The sequence below is a fragment of the Erpetoichthys calabaricus genome, chromosome 10 (assembly GCF_900747795.2).
Source record: "Erpetoichthys calabaricus chromosome 10, fErpCal1.3, whole genome shotgun sequence".
NCBI lineage: Eukaryota > Metazoa > Chordata > Cladistia > Polypteriformes > Polypteridae > Erpetoichthys > Erpetoichthys calabaricus.
Window position 1 is genome coordinate 159,764,933 of NC_041403.2, and position 18,248 is coordinate 159,783,180.

General features: G+C 38.8%; 1 protein-coding gene across 1 annotated transcript in view; it reads right to left on the reverse strand.

Annotated features, from left to right (window-relative positions):
* Positions 1-1,088: 1,088 nt before the first annotated feature.
* LOC114658619 (P2X purinoceptor 3-like) overlaps positions 1,089-18,248 on the reverse strand; it is a 61,720-nt gene continuing 44,560 nt past the window's right edge. Inside the window, exons 10-12 of the mRNA XM_051932579.1 lie at positions 15,193-15,258; positions 8,736-8,813; positions 1,089-2,199 (exon numbers count right to left, since the gene is read on the reverse strand). Of these exons, the coding sequence (XP_051788539.1) occupies positions 2,071-2,199; positions 8,736-8,813; positions 15,193-15,258 (273 nt within the window). The 3' untranslated portion in view covers positions 1,089-2,070. The remainder of the gene's footprint in view (positions 2,200-8,735; positions 8,814-15,192; positions 15,259-18,248) is intronic.

Consider the following 18,248-nt stretch of genomic DNA (forward strand, 5'->3'; position numbering starts at 1 on the left):
CTCAGTAAGGTTGATCTCTCAGGTCACCAAAACATTTTGACAATGTGCTTAGAAAAAACAGAAAATCAACAGTTATGGAAATGTCTGCTGTGTCAGAATGAGACCAGCAACAAGCCATGGAATTAAATAACGAGATTAATTAACAGCAAGAATTGGCTTCTCATTACGAAACTGGTTGGAGTGAAATTAGTTGGAGTTTGAAGCCCCAGTTTAGCTGGTCAACTGTTGATTTGTTTCACATCTCATTTCTATTTGGCTGTCATTTAATGAAGAAAATAATTAATTCAGAGCACTGAATCCTTAAAAACAGGGCTATTAAAATGAAGGGAACAAGAAATTAATTAGCAATGAAAACTGGTCACTGATTAGGAAAAGGGTTAGAATGAAAACCTGCAGCCACTGCGGCCCTCCAGGACTGGAGTTTGCCACCCCTGTCTTAGGCTGTAGGTGCTCCACTGCATCTTCACATTGACAATAATCAGAACGTCAATAAATCCAGTAATGGCCACCTGTCCAAAATCACTCCAAAAGCCGCAATGTACAATCATCAAGGAAGTCAAAGAATCCTAAATATTGAAGGAATTGAAGCTTTCCGTTGCCTCTGTAAAAGTCATTGTTCATGACTCCACAATCAGAAAGATGCTGAATGCGGGGTTTGTTGGAAAACATTGTTAATGAAGAAGAAAATAAATGCTTGTCTTCCATTTATTAGGAAGCATTTGGATAATTCCAAAATCTTTTAGGATAAAATTCTATAGACAGATGGGGCAAAAAACAAACAGAGCAGCTACACTAACTGGAAAATGTGGTGGTGTTAATGTGATTGTGTAGGGCTACCATGCTACCACAGGACCTGAGCAATTTGCCCTAATTTAAGTAACTATGAATTCTGATCTATAACAGATGATTAGAGAAGTGTCCCATAATGCGTCCAAGATAAAGATAAATCATAGCTGGTTCATAAAGCAAGATGATAATCCAAAACAATTAGGTAAATCCATATTTAAATGGCTGAAAAGAAGCAAAACTAAAGGTTTGGACAGGCCTAGACCTAAACCCAAATGAAATGATGTGGTAGGACCTAAAGACAGCATTTCACTCTTGAAAATCTACCAAAGTTTCTGAATTAAAGCAACAGGTTAAAATTCCTCCACGATCATGTGAAAGACGGCTATTGAATTATGGGAATCTTTTGGTTGCTTTTGGTTCATTGAAACTGAAGGTGGCACAACCATTTATTAACTGTAAAGGGGGTAAATACTTTTTCACATTGTGCCAGTTGGTGTTCCAAAGCTTTTTTCATTAAATAAATAACATATGTTAAATATATATACCATTGTTTGTTCACTCAGTGGTCCTTTATTTTGGTTGTTGGTTTAATGTCAGATTTTTGGAATGACACAGAAAATCAGGGTGGGTAAATACTTTGTACCCTACCACCATGATAGACTCGGTCCAAACATGGAAAGTTAAATCCTGCAAATCGCTGGAGCAGCCCATGCAGTCTTCAGTCCAGATGAAGTGATGGATAAGGTGACGGGATCTGCCCAGCATTATAAAATCATTCCACACTGCTGTTTAGGTTTTTCTAATTCAGTGAAATAAGCAGTTATGGCACAAGGGAAGAAGGCTGAAATTAAAATAACAAATGTCCAGAAAACATACCCTAATTTCCCTAAAATGATGATCTCCTCAAATATAAGTCTTGTATACACAACATAATTTTCCTTATAAAGTACACATACTACTATACATGATAAATTACAAGTCACAAAGGAGATTTCCACTTTAAAACTATGATACAAACTGGTGCGTGTAGACTTGCGTCATGATCGGTGTGTTAGGATTTTTATGAAGACAGCAGCCCTCAGCATGGCAAACGTTGGCTACAGTGACATCACGTCTGAATTACTATCACAATAAGGAGTATATCAAAAACATACATTGTCATCGCAATTTCAAGGCAATAGTGAGATCCAGGAAATGCTATTCTCCTCCTAAATTCGGGGCACTCCACTACAGGTAACCCCACCTCACAGGCCATTGGCTGTTCTGAGCCGACCGCCAGCCCTACTGCCCAATCGAGTAAGCCCCGGAGTCAGTGGACTGCTTCTCGTCATACTTGATGGAGAGTGTTTGGTTGCTTTTGCAAAGTTCATTGCTGGTAGAGAGAGCCGATTTTATCTGGTGCTCTGTAACCTAAAATAAGAAACAACAGAAATGGTCCAGTAAAATATAAAGCTGCTGCATGCATGTCATCCTGGAAAGAGCTTAGTAGGCAGCTGCAACTAAACAGGGCAACTGAAGAGAATAAAACAGGCAAACAGTGAAGTCGATTAGTAAAAGAATTGGATTTTATAAACAATGCTGCACATCCTCTCAATAACATGTTAACATTGAGTCTTTTTAGCCAGTAATTATTGTTTCTTGACACACTATTGGGGCTTCTTCATACTTACGTCAATATACCTCTGCTAGGTTGGTTGAAATCTAAATAATCAACAAATGCTTCAGTGTTAACATTTACAGTGCACCATCTATTGGAATGTATTTTCTAATGCATGTAGAGAAAAGCCAAACAAAATGACACCTTTTATTGGCTAACTAAAAAGATTATAATATGCAAGCTTTCGAGGCAACTCAGGCCCCTTCTTCAGACAAGATGTAAGATGTATTGATTACATCTTGCCTGAAGAAGGGGCCTGAGTTGCCTCGAAAGCTTGCATATTGTAATCTTTTTAGTTAGCCAATAAAAGGTGTCATTTTGCTTGGCTTTTCTCTACATTCATAATGGCAAACACGGTACAACACCCTAGTACTAATGCATGTAGTAATGAAATGCATGGTTTTATCATTCTAACAGATGGAGCAGCACAAACATCCATCCATCCATCTATTTTCCAACCCGCTGAATCCGAACACAGGGTCACGGGGGTCTGCTGGAGCCAATCCCAGCCAACACAGGGCACAAGGCAGGAACCAATCCAGGGCAGGGTGCCAACCCACCTCAGAGCACAAACATTTGTAGTAATAAAATGCAATACTACAAATGTTTGTGGTGTCCACCTGTTGGAATGACAAATGCAAAACACACGTCTCTGTTATGCGCCATTTGGTGCAAGATTTGTGAAATCAGAGATAATGTTTGTGATGTGCCATCTGTTGAAATGACAAATGCAATGCATTTTATTACTGCAAATAGTTGTGATACACCATGTATTGGAATGACAGAGACATAGAAAATGGATGGACACACGCATACACAGACACTTCGCCTTTTATTAAGGTGGATAATACCTGACTGGGACTGGGATTGCTCTCTTATCACTAGCCAAGTCAAAATGTTCATGTGTGTTTGAAAGAGGTGGTTGTTGATGCATTTTTTAAATATTTCTTGAACCCAAATTTCTTCTTGGGACATCTATCTATCTATCTATCTATCTATCTATCTATCTATCTATCTATCTATCTATCTATCTATCTATCTATCTATCTATCTATCTATCTATCTATCTATCTATCTATCTATCTATCTATCTATCTATCTATCTATCTATCTATCTAAATACATTTTATTTTAAATGGAAAAGGCAACTGCAAACAACTAGAGAGGTGAAGTATAAAAACAGTTTCCTCATCTAGAGATGGTGTTCACTATAAAGTAAGGCTGATTGGGATTGTGTAGACCGACTGTACTCTGTTCCCTCTTCATGGTAAAGATGCATTGGTATCTTCCTCTTGTAAAATGAAGTTTTGTTTTCTAAGGCATTCTTCTTTATTATGGCGCTGGGGAGTGATGATGTGTTGCATTTTGGTTGGCTATGTAAGTAGGGATTTCACTCTACTACTACTACTACTAAAGGATGTTTATCTTTTTGTTCTAGATTCACTCAGGGTCAAACAGCAAACCATTGCTAGGATTTGAATGTGAAGCTTAACTCCTTATAGGCTAAATCTTTGGTTACTGCAACAAGTTGACTGTACGCTATTATGCAGTGTATGTGCAGAGCTTTCATGTTCGTTTCCATGTGAATAATTTTTTTAACTGACATTTTTTCCATTACAGAGATTCAGAAAGTCAGGGCCTAAACAACACAATATTGGGCAAAAGGCAGAATCCATTGCAGTAAAGCTAGGTGAAATTTAAGTCACCATTAGCCTAATGTTTATGGTCTTTGGGATATGGGCGGGTAGTTTAGGAGGAGAAACAAGAAAAAAAAACAGCTATTGTAAACGTGGAGAAAAGATACAAACAGAAACACACTCTAATTAGGCTTGGAGTTGAATCCAAGTCCCTTTAAGAGGTTAGAGTGCTAGAAAGTAGCCTGGTGATTCACATTGACAGTGATGAGAAGCCTTGTATCTTGTAAATTGTGTGCTTTCAGGCAACATAGTAAATATACTGGTCTAATTACAAATAGAGGAGTCAAAGTAAGAGTCTGTGGTAGCATAAACTGAGACTTTGTAGTTGGAGTCTGTGGTACCATAAATTGAGAAGTTAGAGTTGGAGATTGTGGTAGCAAAAAATGAGAAGCTGGTATCAGAGTCTTTGGTACCATAAATTTAGAAGTTGGCATCACAGACTGTGGTAACAACAATTGAGAAATTGGAGTCTGTGGTACCATAAATTGAGAAGTTCGAGTCAGAGACTGTGACAGCAAAAACCTGAGAAGTCAGGTTCTGTCGTACCATAAATTGAAAAGTCGGATTCAATGGTAGCATAAATTGAGAAGATGGAGTCTATGGTACCATAAATTTAGAAGATGGTATTGGAGACTGTGGTAGGAAAATTGAAAAAATTGGTGTCAGAGTCTGTGTTGGCATGAATTTAGAGGTTGGAGTCAGAGTCTGGTGTACCATACTGTAAATTAAGAAGTCAGAGTTGGAGTCAGTGGTATCATAAATCGAGAAGTTGGCATCTGTGGTACTATAAATTGAGAAGTCAAAGTCGAAGTCCTGATCATTTTAACTACAAACTACTCATGTTAAATTAACGAATTACATAATTTAATTATTCTATAAGACTAAAGCATAGGATTATGACAGGGTTGTAAACACACAGACTTTTAAGAAATTATAAAATAAGCCACTATGCACTGCATACGCTTTTCATTTTGGCTGGCAGAATGCCTTCATGATAATGAGTTTGTTGATTAAATCTTTAGAATCACAGGTTCCAGTTTCAATAACCCTTAGTTTTGTTTGACTCTCGATTGAAACAAATAATTTAGTATTGAGGGAATTCAGGAATATGTGCAGTTGGAGTGTGTACCAGTAGCACTAGGTACAAGACAGCAAAAAGCCTTGGACTGGGTGCCAGTCCACCACAGTATCCACTCATACATGTACAGCCACATTCACTCACTGGGCTACTTCAGAGCTGCCAGGGGTGTAGTGATGAAAACAGGAAGACGACCCATAAAGACAGAGAGAAAGTATGACAACTTCATAAGGATAAGGACTGGGTGTGGGATTCAAACTGGATCCATTGGACCGTATTGCAATGCACTGCACCACTATGCTACCCCTAGAATGAACAAATACATGCTAAAACTGTGTGACTAAAGACCTCAGTAACTTAACTTGTCTGATATAAAAATAAAAAGATCCATGTTTAAAAAAATCTGTTGGCAACAGGACATACTACATAATGGAGCGACAGGAACATTTCATTTTCTCTAATTGACCTTGAGGTCTTTGCCCAATTCCATGTGTACCTTATTGACTGGACAAAAGTTGAATCTGTGATATTTAGAAATAAAAATAAAAAAATCAAATACCAATTAAAATGTATTTTTAGTATCCAGCATTTATTTTGAAAAGATCAACTTACATTTTTAAATTGTAGATGTGACAGCCTGAGTGTTGCTAGATAGCATTTATTATTATTGCAGCTAAACCCTGAGATGATAACACATCACATTCTCAGACCCTCTTAATCCAATTTAGGGTCAAAGGGGAGGCAGCAATGGAGGCTACTCCAATTACATCTGGGGACAAGACGGGAACCAGTCCCAAAGGGGGTGCAAGTCCTTTGTAGGGCCCACTCACTTACACACCCACACAAGGCCAATTTAGAAATTCCCAATTACCCCAACAAGCATTGTCGATATGTGCCAGAAAAAAAACAACACGAACAAGGAGAGAATATGCAAACTCCACACAGATAGCTACATGGTGCAAGGTTCAAACCTGAAATGTAGGATCCATGAGGCAGAGACACTAAGCACTGTCCCTCAGCGTGCATTACGTATTTATTTTAGCAAGCCTAAAAGTACCCACTTTGTTTTTCCACATCTCCATGGACGGCCCTGTCTTAACTTATGGGCACGATGGGCTCAGAGCATAGGTGCCCACCATGTTTCTGATGCCTATGTATGTTTCTGTTTAACTATCAAAACCGGGGCCCCAGTGCAATACTTTACCCAGGAGCCTATGATGCTGTTAAGAAGGTCCTGTCTACATGTCTGCGAGTTCACATATTCTAAGGACTGAAATGACGGCCTGATTTGCACACAGCCATCAGTTTAGGTGTATTACTATGAGAGAAAATAAAAACGTAAAGGCAATTTGAATATTACTTTGTAATCTCAGCGGATAGAAGCTGACGCAATACAATACGTTTGCAGTGGTTTATGGGTGGTTCAAACATCCACAGCACAGCGCTCTGCCATTAGTCTAACTGAAGCTAAGGTCGACTGAAAATGGACGCTCCCCTGTGGGATGACACCATTGGTGAACAGTGCACTGTGGTGAGATTTCTTTTGACAGAGGGAGTGAAAGTAGCTGATAGCTGAAATTCATCAAAAGCTGTTGGCTTGTGGCAGATCAGTAAGCTGTTTGGGTACCCATCTGGTCCAAACTTTACAAAACCCTAAGTCATCACGCACTATGGCACGTGCTGATTTCTTTGGCCAGAGAGGGTGAAATCTGCTGAAATTCACCAAAGGATGTTGGCTCAGATACAGAAATTAAAACTTTTATGGACTCCTTTGGTACTGTATCTCTCCAGAAAATCCTTGGGTATCGTTGGTTTGACTTGAGCGGTTGCTCATGGAGTCCCGAATGAGGCACATTACCTGCATTGTGAGGGAGCGTCAGTTACGGCACTATGGCCATGTGACGCGTTTCCCAGAGGGTGATCCAGCTCGTAAAATCCTCATTGTTGGGGACCCGAGTGATTGGGCCAGGCCAAGGGGTCGTCCATGTAACACCTGGCTGTGGCAGATAGAGGATAATTTCCTGGAGGGTGGGACTGGACCAGGTTTCTGCCTGGGGGGTTACCAACCAGGATCATGAGTTGTTTTGTTATGTAGTGGGTGCGGCAATGCCCTGTACCAGGGCATGCTCCCCAACTTGACTTGACTTGACTTTGGGAGACTTAAAGCGGGAAGAACAAGTGTAACCGAAGAAATTCAATCTGGTCGACCATCAATGTCTTTCACAAAAGCCCGCATTAAACATGGCGAATGTCTTCATCATAGGAGACCGACGGATTACGTTGTCCACTGTTGCTGTACCTTTAGATATTAACTACGGATCTGCACATGCCAGAGTGCATAATGGCTTGGGGAACCATAAAGTTTGCGCAAGATGGGTTCCCAAACAGCTTACTGATCTGCACAAGCCAACACCCTTCTGTGAATATCAGCTGCTTTCACTCCCTCTGCCCAATGAAATCTCACCACGCCATGTTGTTCAACAATGCTGCTATCCCACGTGTTCATTTGAGCTTGGCTTCAAGTAGACTAACATCAGAACACTGTGCTGTGTGTGTTCAAACTACCCATAAGCCATTGCGAACGTTTTGTATTGCGTTAGGTTCTAATCATTGCGGTTACCTCATAATTGTCAAATTGCCTTTACTTTTTGATTTACTCTCGTATATCTCAATACATTTGCCTTATCCATTCACATGATGTCAACATGGCCGTTTCACTTACACCAAGGATGGGATGTGTGCAGGGATTTGGTTTTTGGGGGCTAAAAGTGTAAGGTGGGGAAACTCACTCCCAGCAACATTTTATCTTCTGCTTTGCTATAGTCAAGCATACAGTATACAGTGTGGATATGGGAAAAAAATGGCTGAACAAGCAAGACCACCATAGAGAAATCAGGGAGGCCACACATGTTAGCTAATGAAGAGAATATTGAGCATGTCCTCCAACAGGATAGTAAAAGCGGACGAAATGGCCAACCAGCTATGGATCATCTCACTTATCTTGAAATTTGCCTTCTTGGTGAATGGTGATACACTCGGGAGTACAGCATTGCTGCTGGGTTTATTTTTCTTAAATTCAATTCATTTTGAATTTAAACTGAATTGAATTGAAAGGAGTTTTCTTAAGTAAATTGCAGCCACTGTTTGACGTACTGTAGTTCTCATATGTTGTGTTCCTTAGCCCCGACATGCAAGCATAACAGATGAATTGAGTGGATGAGTTGAAGATCAGTTCAAACAAAAGGTTAAAAAAGAAGCTCAAGAAAGCAAAGCTTTAAAGTGCTTAGCAGTACTTAACATGCACAACCATGAAAATATATAAGAGTGCATTAATGATTTGGCCTCAGTTTTAGTCGATTGAACTAAAAATGATTTTTGCCATCCCACCACCCACCCCTGTGTTGCCCTTAACAGCACCCAACATCGTCCTAAAAGCACAATATAACCAGGGTCAGTAGACAGGAAAAGAGCGGAGCCCAACGAGAGGCAGTGGAGTTAGTAATTATTCAAGCACCTCCTCAAACTTCTTGGCCTTGTACTGCTCCGCGCCCTTCAGGAAATTCAGCAGGATGATGTCACAGAGCACCGTCCCCTGGGCAATAAAGAACAACACACAGAGAAAATCAGAAACTGGGTTTTGCTAATAAAAACCAGCAATTACATTATCTAAAAGCTGCAGCAGGCTAACAATGACAGATGTCTGGTGTAATGAAATAAGAAATAAATAGCTAGGTTACTCTACAGTCAAGTAAAAAAAAAAAGTAAGCACGCCCCATGGAATGTTTCTTCCTTTTTAGCCTATGTGGACATATCAAGATTTGATCTTCATTTAAAATGTATCTTTAGCAGGGTCAGAGTTCCCATAAGGCCAACCTAGGCCATGGCCTAGTGTGCAGCAGTCATATACAGAAGATATATATATATATACATTATATACAGAAGAAATAACAACCAAATATTTATAATTTTTTTCAGTATTATTTTGAGAAGGCCATATAAATGCTGTTTTTTTTAATTTACATCCATATACATTAAATAAATTGAGCGGTACATTTACGTTGCCCATCTCTACAACTTGCACTATCTTGCTCAGTCACAGGCAAAAAGCATTTGCTATTTCTCTAAAACACAATCAGCGTAAACAACGTGTTAAAGGAAAATTCCAGATTTGGCGTTATAAAAGTGATTTATTACCCTCATATCGCTTGACTTCTATTGAAAGTAGGTACGTAAAATATATCGTTACTATTTTTATATACTGTTTGGTTTACTCAGGGACGTAAGCCTGAAAGCCGTAAGCAGAAACAGTTGAGAGGGGTGTACGCCAAATTATAAGGGGGGGCTGAGATTTTTATTACAAACCATGAAACATACACAACTTATGGCTTGTTTATGTAGCATCATTTAATGTGGTGTAATGTAAGTTTGACACAAAATGCAAAAGATTTCAATAAAATTGTATAATGTCAGATGAGAATCAATGTACTGTAAATCTTTTGCATTTTATGTAAATTTTATTTGCTGTTTTTCGTATTGAATACGCCATCTGGGTGAATAATTTGAACTTAGCAAATTTGTAATCGTCGAAGTGGCTATGAGAAAAAGGACTACAAACAGTTTATCCAAAGGTTGACATTTTATTAAGAATGCTTGTCTGCACACCAGTGAAGAATTCCATGGCTGAAAGGTCTGTTTCTTCTCTGAAAAGAATCAAGGATCGTTTAAGATCTACGATGCAGCAAAATAAGCCGCATGCCCTTGCACTTCTTTGCATTGAAGCAGATTTAACAAGATCTGTCGATTTCAATGAAACAACTGAAGCCTTTTCATGGACAAAAGTGCGAAGGAAGAAATTCTAGTAGGAATTTAAGATGACTTGAAGAAATTCAATGGAAAGTTTTTCTGTAGGTGTTAATGTATTACAATTTCATAAGTAGTGTAGTTTTGAATTAAAAATATAATGTGGTTCTAAGATTATGAAGATTGTATTAAGTGCTTATGTGTTTCAATTATTATAAATTATAAATATAAATATAATTATAAAGTTATAATTATAAATCAACTTTTTGAGGGGGGGGGGGGGCACAGGATTATGTGCTTTGGCCTCGGCTGTATAAATGTTTAAATCCGGCCCTGGGGCCTCATGCATAACGCCGTGCATAGAATTCACACTGAAACGTGGTGTAAGGACAAAAGTGTAAATGTGCGTATGCACAAAAAAATCCAGATGCATAAATCTGTGCGTTCACCAACTTCCATGTTCTTCCGCTCCATAAATCCCGGTCAGCGTGAAAGTAACGCAAGTGCAAACGCCTGCTGCCGCTCCTCCCAGAATTACGCCTCTTTGAATATGCAAATCAATATAAATAGCCCTTAAGCTCAGTGTTCTGTGAAAAGGCAAAGGCAAAAGCATGGGGGAGAATAAAAGAATTTCAGCGAATACCAAGTTTGAGGCAAAGAAAAATGTACTATTTGTTGGTTTAAACAGTGGTATAAACAACAAAAGGAAGTTGATCGAGTGACATAGAGTGTCGGAGAAAATCGAAAGCTCAAGTTCACAAAGTCGCACAGTGCCCGAAATGAAAAAGAAGTTGTCAGATATCAAAGTCGGCGTGAAAAGGCGAGTCAAAGCCCACCGTCTGAGTTTCATATGAAAGCTTATTAGGGTACAGAGAAAAAAAATAGGCACACAATGGGAAAAAAGCAGCGTGTGCTTGATGCTGTATACCGATAATTCTCTTTCCGATCAGCTGCTGTACAGCTGTCATTCCCCACTCAGATATAGTGATATAAATACTCCGAGTGGTGCAGTGAGAGTAATATGGAAAAAGATGATCAGTTGTGGCAACACCTAACGGGAGCAGCTGAAAGAAGAAGAAGAAGGTGCAGTGAGAGTAACAACGCTAAAGCAGCTATGGTATTTAGAATAGTTTGACCATTTGATGCATTAAACTAATAAACAATATGCGGTTAATTTCAGTGTATTTATAAAGCCGCATCAGGGATGTGGATCTAAAAATGAAAGGGAAACCACACTGGAACAGTAGCACTGCTTTGACGCTGTGTGCCGCCAGTTTGCAAAACCGAGCAGAGAACTTGCATACGCCAAGCATTTAGCTACCGTGAAAATGTACGTGGCTTTACACCAAGTTTAGCTTTTATACATCGCGATTTGAGCGTGGAAACTGGCTTATGCAACATTTTTGTGCGTACGCACAGTTTATACATGAGGCCCCTGATCTTTTGGTAAAGGTGATATAACAGACATAGCGCCACCAAGTTGTACAAGTTGTACTCCTTTGCATAATTTGAATAAATACAAATGCAAATTTCATTTATGAGAAAAGGAAACCCACCCCAACATTTGTCATTACCTCAAATACCTAAAATTAGAATCAATTGCCCCAAATGAGGTTGTGATAGGTGGTCCATGGTGTTGTGTATGTTGTCATAAGTGGTCCAACGAGTTGTGTAGGCTTTTAAATAAATAATCGAGTTCCGAGAGCATGCAGGCTCAGAACGGGTGCAGGTGGGTACATGACGGTGCTGCTCCGGGGTTGATTGGGGTGCTTGGCTGATTGCGCTTACATGTGCTAATGTGAGCAGATCAGTCAAGTGCCTCGTTCACACCTAATGAGGTAGGAAGATACAAAGGAGCCAGCATGGCAAAGAGGGGATGGAAAAAGAAAAAAAAGAGACAAGACAGACAGGTCGGAAAAGGAGAGAATGGAGGTTAAAGTGAAAGTAAGAATGAGAAAAAAGAAGAAAAGAGAAAGAAAGAGAAAGCGAGGAGCAGGATTGGGATAGTCCATGGCAGAGCGTAATGAAGGCAGGTGGTCAGGAGTGAGCTTCAGGCAGAGGCTGTAGAAGGGTCCCTCCTACAGAATGATGCTGGGGGGAGTAGGACTGGTCAACTGTTCAGTGGTAGTTGGCATCAGATGTGAAAACAGTACCAATTAAAGCAAGTGGGAGATTACCAGTAGATCTTTTCTATGCGTGTATTTCACTGGGAGAATGGGCAAGACTAAATAGTGGCTTTGAATGCCACATGGTGGTGGGTGTCAAATGTTCAGATTCAAAATTGTCTAGTGAATTTGTAATCCATTAACCTGCACAACTTTCAACGGGTTGCAGATTGGTCAGAGATGCAAGTAAGAATTTCACTGTGCTACATACACGTGACAATAAACTTGCATATTTCCTTACTTGAACATTACAGCAGATAAAATATCTGAACTACTTAATTTAGGTAGAGATTTCCGTATTCAGTTCACAGATTAAATACAGTTTATGTATTTATCGCTCCTGATATCCATGTATTAACAAATCAGCAGCACAGGGCCAATTTAATTTGGTTGAAAATGATAGATACTAACTGGGTGAAAATGAAAACTAAATAACTATCAATAAGTAATTATTAACTGACTAACAAAGTCCACTGTATTTTAACAATAATGTTTTATTCTTCCACAGCAGTACTAGACTAACACTTTATTTAACATTTTGTTGATTCTTTATCACTTAGAAACAGAGCTGCCTTCAGTTTCAGAAGCTGACGCAATAGAACACTTTTGCAGTGGCTTATGGGTAGTTCAAACAAGCACTGCGCAGAGCTCTGCCATTAGTCAAGTTGAAGCTAAGGTCGAATTAACATGGACTCTCTGCAGCGGGATTGCACCACTGGTGAACAATGCACTGTGGTGAGATTTCTTTGGCCAGAAAGAATGAAATCTGCTGAAATTCATCAAACAATGTTGGCTCAGTGCAGAAATGCAAAGAGCTTGGCTCAATGAAAAATTTATGAATTAGTGGGAAGATTTAAAGCGGAATGAACAAGTGTAACCGATGAAGTTCAATCCGATCGACCATCAGCATCGTACACAAAAGCTCACACTGACACGCCGAATATATTCATCAGAGAGAACCGACGGATTATGTTGTCCACTGTTGCTGCACGTTTAGCTATTAGCTATGGATCTGCAAGTGCCAGAGTGCATACTGACTTGGGGTATATATCAGAACTACTTAATTTAGGTAGAAATTTCCGTATTCAGTTCAGAGATTAAATAACAAATTAACAAATCAGCAGCACAAAGCCAATTTAATTTGGTGGAAATGATAGCTACTAACAGGGTGAACATGAAAACTAAATTACTATTGATAAGTAATTAGCTAACTGACTAACAAAGTCCATTGCATTTTAACGATAATGTTTTATTCTTCCACAGCAGTACATTTTGTTGATTCTTTATCACTTAGAAACAGAGTTCCCTTCAGTTTCAACATTTAGTGGTCTATTGGACCAGCTAGGAAGACATTTTGTTAAAAATCTCACGTATATACAGGCTCATACTGGGCTCCATTGTATTGTGACTTTTAACTCTGTACACTTAACTGACCAAATTTGTTCAGTAAAAAATATAATCTTGTGCTTTCAATGGGCACTGTGATGGTTGCCATCTTGCCTTGCCTCCTATTCTACCAAGACTGCCTTCAGTCCAATACAACCCTAAATTGTATTAAGCAGATTTGAGAATATTTTATGCTCCTATTGGGATTGCATTATGAACTGAATGTATTTATCTTTTATCAAACATACTTGACTCGTTTCAGTATTGTGGCAGCCCAGCCCTGGATCATAAATCAATTCATCATAGGACACACCTGCACATTCACCCACATGCAGGCCAGTTTAGTGTCACCAATTGACCCGATGCTCATGTTTTACACAGACACATCTGTGAATTACCCCCTGATCTGAGGTACTTAATACCACCCCCAGGTCGAAAGGGGCCACTCATGCTAAACTTCTCCTCTTTTGTTCCGTCTGCAGTACCAAGAAGATGACAAGTGAGGGCAACTGACTCCGTCGATTCCAGTTCCCCGCCTATAAAGCCTGCAGCTGCCGTAAAGAGGCCTTCAGTTTGGAACAGACAGCACCGCCGGGAGGAGCTTCTTGCAACCGGAGAGAGGGCACTCATTTACTGAGCGTAAATGCTTTCTTATTTTTCTTTTGTTATTCTTTGTACTGGCATGCATACTGGCCCTTTTGGTTGATTTTTTTTTCTTTGGACTGAATTAAAGGGGGCATAACCAGGTTGGCGCCTGAACATTTATCTGTGGGACTCGTAATACTTCACTCGACCACAATGTTTTTAGAATATGGGCAGAAACCTTAAATTGACACTGGGAAAACATGAAAACACTAAAAAGACAATGCCCTGGACTCTGGACTCTGGAGTCATTGTGATGCCATCTTACGTAAGTTTAATTATTATTATTATTTATGTAATTGATAATATATAAGTCTGTTCTTAATGATGCATCTCCTTCCTGAGTAACAACAGGCACAATAAAGCATTCTACATTGAACATGATGCCCATCCATTGCACGGCACGCTCACACATCCCGTTTAAATTTAGGGTAACACTTTAGTTTAGGTACTGTGAAAATGCACCTATTACTCATTTAATCTTCTGTAACAAGACCTTAATAAAGGCTTCTTTTGGACTTCATAACACTAATTAAACATGAGTTGATAGGTTATTCATCTCTGTCCAGTATGGCATATTAACATGATGGTAAAATTATTTGTTAATATGAAGGATTCATGGGTCTTGTACTAAATATGTAATGTTAAGAGAAATGTGTCTCAGTTAAGACACTTCAGACCAGTCCAAAGCGAAGTTCTGTTAGTAGGTCACATCACAGAGATGAATAAACACTTTACTGATGCTTTGTAAGTGTTATAAAGACCTAAAGAAGCCTTTATTATGGTCTTGTTACATAATAGTAAATGAGTAACAGATGCTTTTTTGCAGTACCTAAACTAATGTGTTACCAAATTGAATAGTTAAACAAACAGCATGGATTGTGTAACAAAACTAGAGTACCTGGGGAAAGGCCATATGGACACTGGGAGAACATGCAGCTGACATACAGATATAACAATAAAAAGATGATAACTGACCACTCCAACAGACGTGAAGGCGGCTACAATGTTGATCAGTGTAGGAATCATATTGAATTTGCCAGCCTGTGATAAAAAGAAAGAGATATGCCATGTAAAACACAGCGTCTAATGCTAGCTCACTTCACACTGGGCTGTCATCGCAAAATTTTTCACATTCCCGCATTTTCTGCAGTTCTAAACATTTGGATACTTTAAATCCTGATTTCAGCCTACAACACATAAACAATTAAAATACATATTTAACAAGTACAGGAATTCATTTATTCTTTTAATGTAATAGAAAGAACCTAAATTCCTAATAAGTTGGGAGTTTTCGGCAGAAATAATGTAAAGAGAGTTTATCTATTCCACCACAACCCACTTCCACTTGTTATGAAACTCTTAGTGCATTACAACATAAACCAAGATAATTAAATATAAATAAATCGCTGAATGCAGAAGTTGGAAGATTTTCAAAACGGAACAATTTATTTGATTTTTTTTTCTTTATATTCTATGACTAAATTAATTCAATTCAGAGTTGAAAAAGCAGGAACTGACTGTGAACATGAGGTTAATGCGCACACCCGTATTCATACTCAGACAATATTGAAACCCCTAACCCACATGTTTTTGAAATGAAAAAAAAAAAGAAAGAAAGCCTTGATGCTCTGAGATAAACCTCATATAAACATAAGGATAAGATACAAAGAACACACAGACAGTCATATGGGGTACAAATCTGCAATGATGGATCTGTGAGGCAGCAACAGTAACTGCTGTGCCATGCCAGTTTTACTACCATTTTTTTTGTATATCTGTCTATAATATTTATGATGCTGTTAACATCTATTGGTCTGAATTGATTTGCATGGTGATTGTATGTGTATATTTTATATAGTCTATGTTTACAGAAAATAATAGCACCCATATTTATCTATCTATCTGGCTATGGCACAACATAAAATACAATAACTAGTGCCAAATTGTTTATACATGTTCATAAATATACATATATATATATATGTACATATATTTTATTACAATTTTTAAAGTGCACAATCAAAATCGGTGGTGGCATGGTGGGCAGTGGTAGCACTGCTGCCTTGCAGTTAGGAGACCTGAGTTCACTTCCCAGGTCCTCCCTGCATGGAGTTTGCATGTTCTCCCCGTGTTTGTGTGGGTTTCCTTCGAGTGCTCCGGTTTCCTCCCACAGTCCAAAGACATGCAGGTTAGGTACATTGGCGATTCTAAATTGTCCCTAGTGCGTGCTTGGTGTGTGTGTATGTGTGTGTGTGTGTGCGCCCTGTGCATAGGGTTTGTTTCCTGCCTAGCGCCCTGTGACCCTGTAGTTTGGATATAGCGGGTTGGATAATGGATGAATATATACAGTATATATATATATATATATATATATATATATATATATATATATATATATATATATATATACATATACACATATAAAGATATACATATATATATATATAGTCACGTGTGAACACTTGGGAGACAGCATAAGGGATCTTGTTATAGTAGTTACCAGCGGAACGAGGGGTTGGCACTGTCTGCTAATTTCTTCTCTCTTCCTCCCTCTTCAAAATGAAAGACTGACAGCCATTCCACCTCTGACATCACTTCCATTGTCCGCCCTCCTTGAGCAGTGCAGCCATCTTGGAGTTGGTTCTGCTCTGAACCCACATCTGAAAACATGTTTCTGCAACATGTTGCATATTTTCATTTTGTGCAAATGTTCAGTTATACTGGGTTACCAGGGTGGTGCCCCAACCTTCTCACGTTGTTGTGTCTTTCTATACTATATATATTAACTATTTTATAAATAAACAAACAAATAAATAAATAAATACATATTTTTTTTTAAAGTCTGAATCACAATCTGATTATTAGGTGGTTACCTACCAGATAACACTTATGGTTGGTCAGCCAGTTGGCAAACTTCTGCCATGTCCTCTCAGTTGCGAGAAGCACATCATAAATATGTGATACAGTATTTTTGTCCCAGTTAGGGAGAAACATGTGTTGTGTACTCTTCATATTATTTTGTATATACATGTATATTTTATATATATTAACCTTTACTTATATATATTAACCTTTACATATATCTACTCTCTGTATATAAAATCGTAAGCCTAAAAGTGCAAGGATTTTGCGCAAAGATTTTATGTGATGTTTTTATATCACATTTTTTGTCATGCTTTAAATCAGGTTTATTTTAAAACCTACATATATATGTTTGCTATCATTCTTTTCAGAATTTATCAAACTTTAATGTGATATTGTTAGATTTTCAGATTCTTATTCCGTTTTAAAATTATAAACTAAAAAATATCAAGAACTCGCGTCCCGCAAGATGAGACTTTGTGCCAAGAGATTTAACCACACCTGGGACCGAAAATAAAAGACAAAGAGTAGGACAGCTGCTGTACAGGCTTTTAAATGTTCGAAGCGCAACGGAAAATGCAGATCACGTGGCACGGCAGCAGCAGCAGTAGCAGCAGCAGCAATCCAGCAGCTGATCGAGCAAAGAGGAGGTAAAAAAAAAACTAGTTGTTTCCCATTGTATCACCGTTTAAGAGGGGGTTTTGTAGGAGTGACCGCGTCTCCTTGGGGTACGTTCAGCTCCCCTCTTCACAATGTGAGAGAAAGAGACATGAAGTGGCTGGCACGTAGTGCAGGCAGGGGGGTTGGCAAGCGAAGCGATCCCCCTAGTGTATATATATATATATATATATATATATATATATATATATATATATATATATATATCCACCTTAATAAAGGACAAGTGTCTGTGTGCCTCTATGTCAGTTTGTTGCTGTGTCTCTGTTATATCCCATTTTGTATTGTCAAAGCAGTTTTAATGTTTCTGATGTGCCATCCATTGAGATAAAAAATGTAATTTGTTTTATTGATACATGCATTACAGATGGGCGGCCCGGTGGCGCAGTGGGTAGCGCTGCTGCCTCGCAGTTGGGAGACCTGGGGACCTGGGTTCGATTCCCGGGTCCTCCCTGCATGGAGGTTGCATGTTCTCCCCGTGTCTGCGTGGG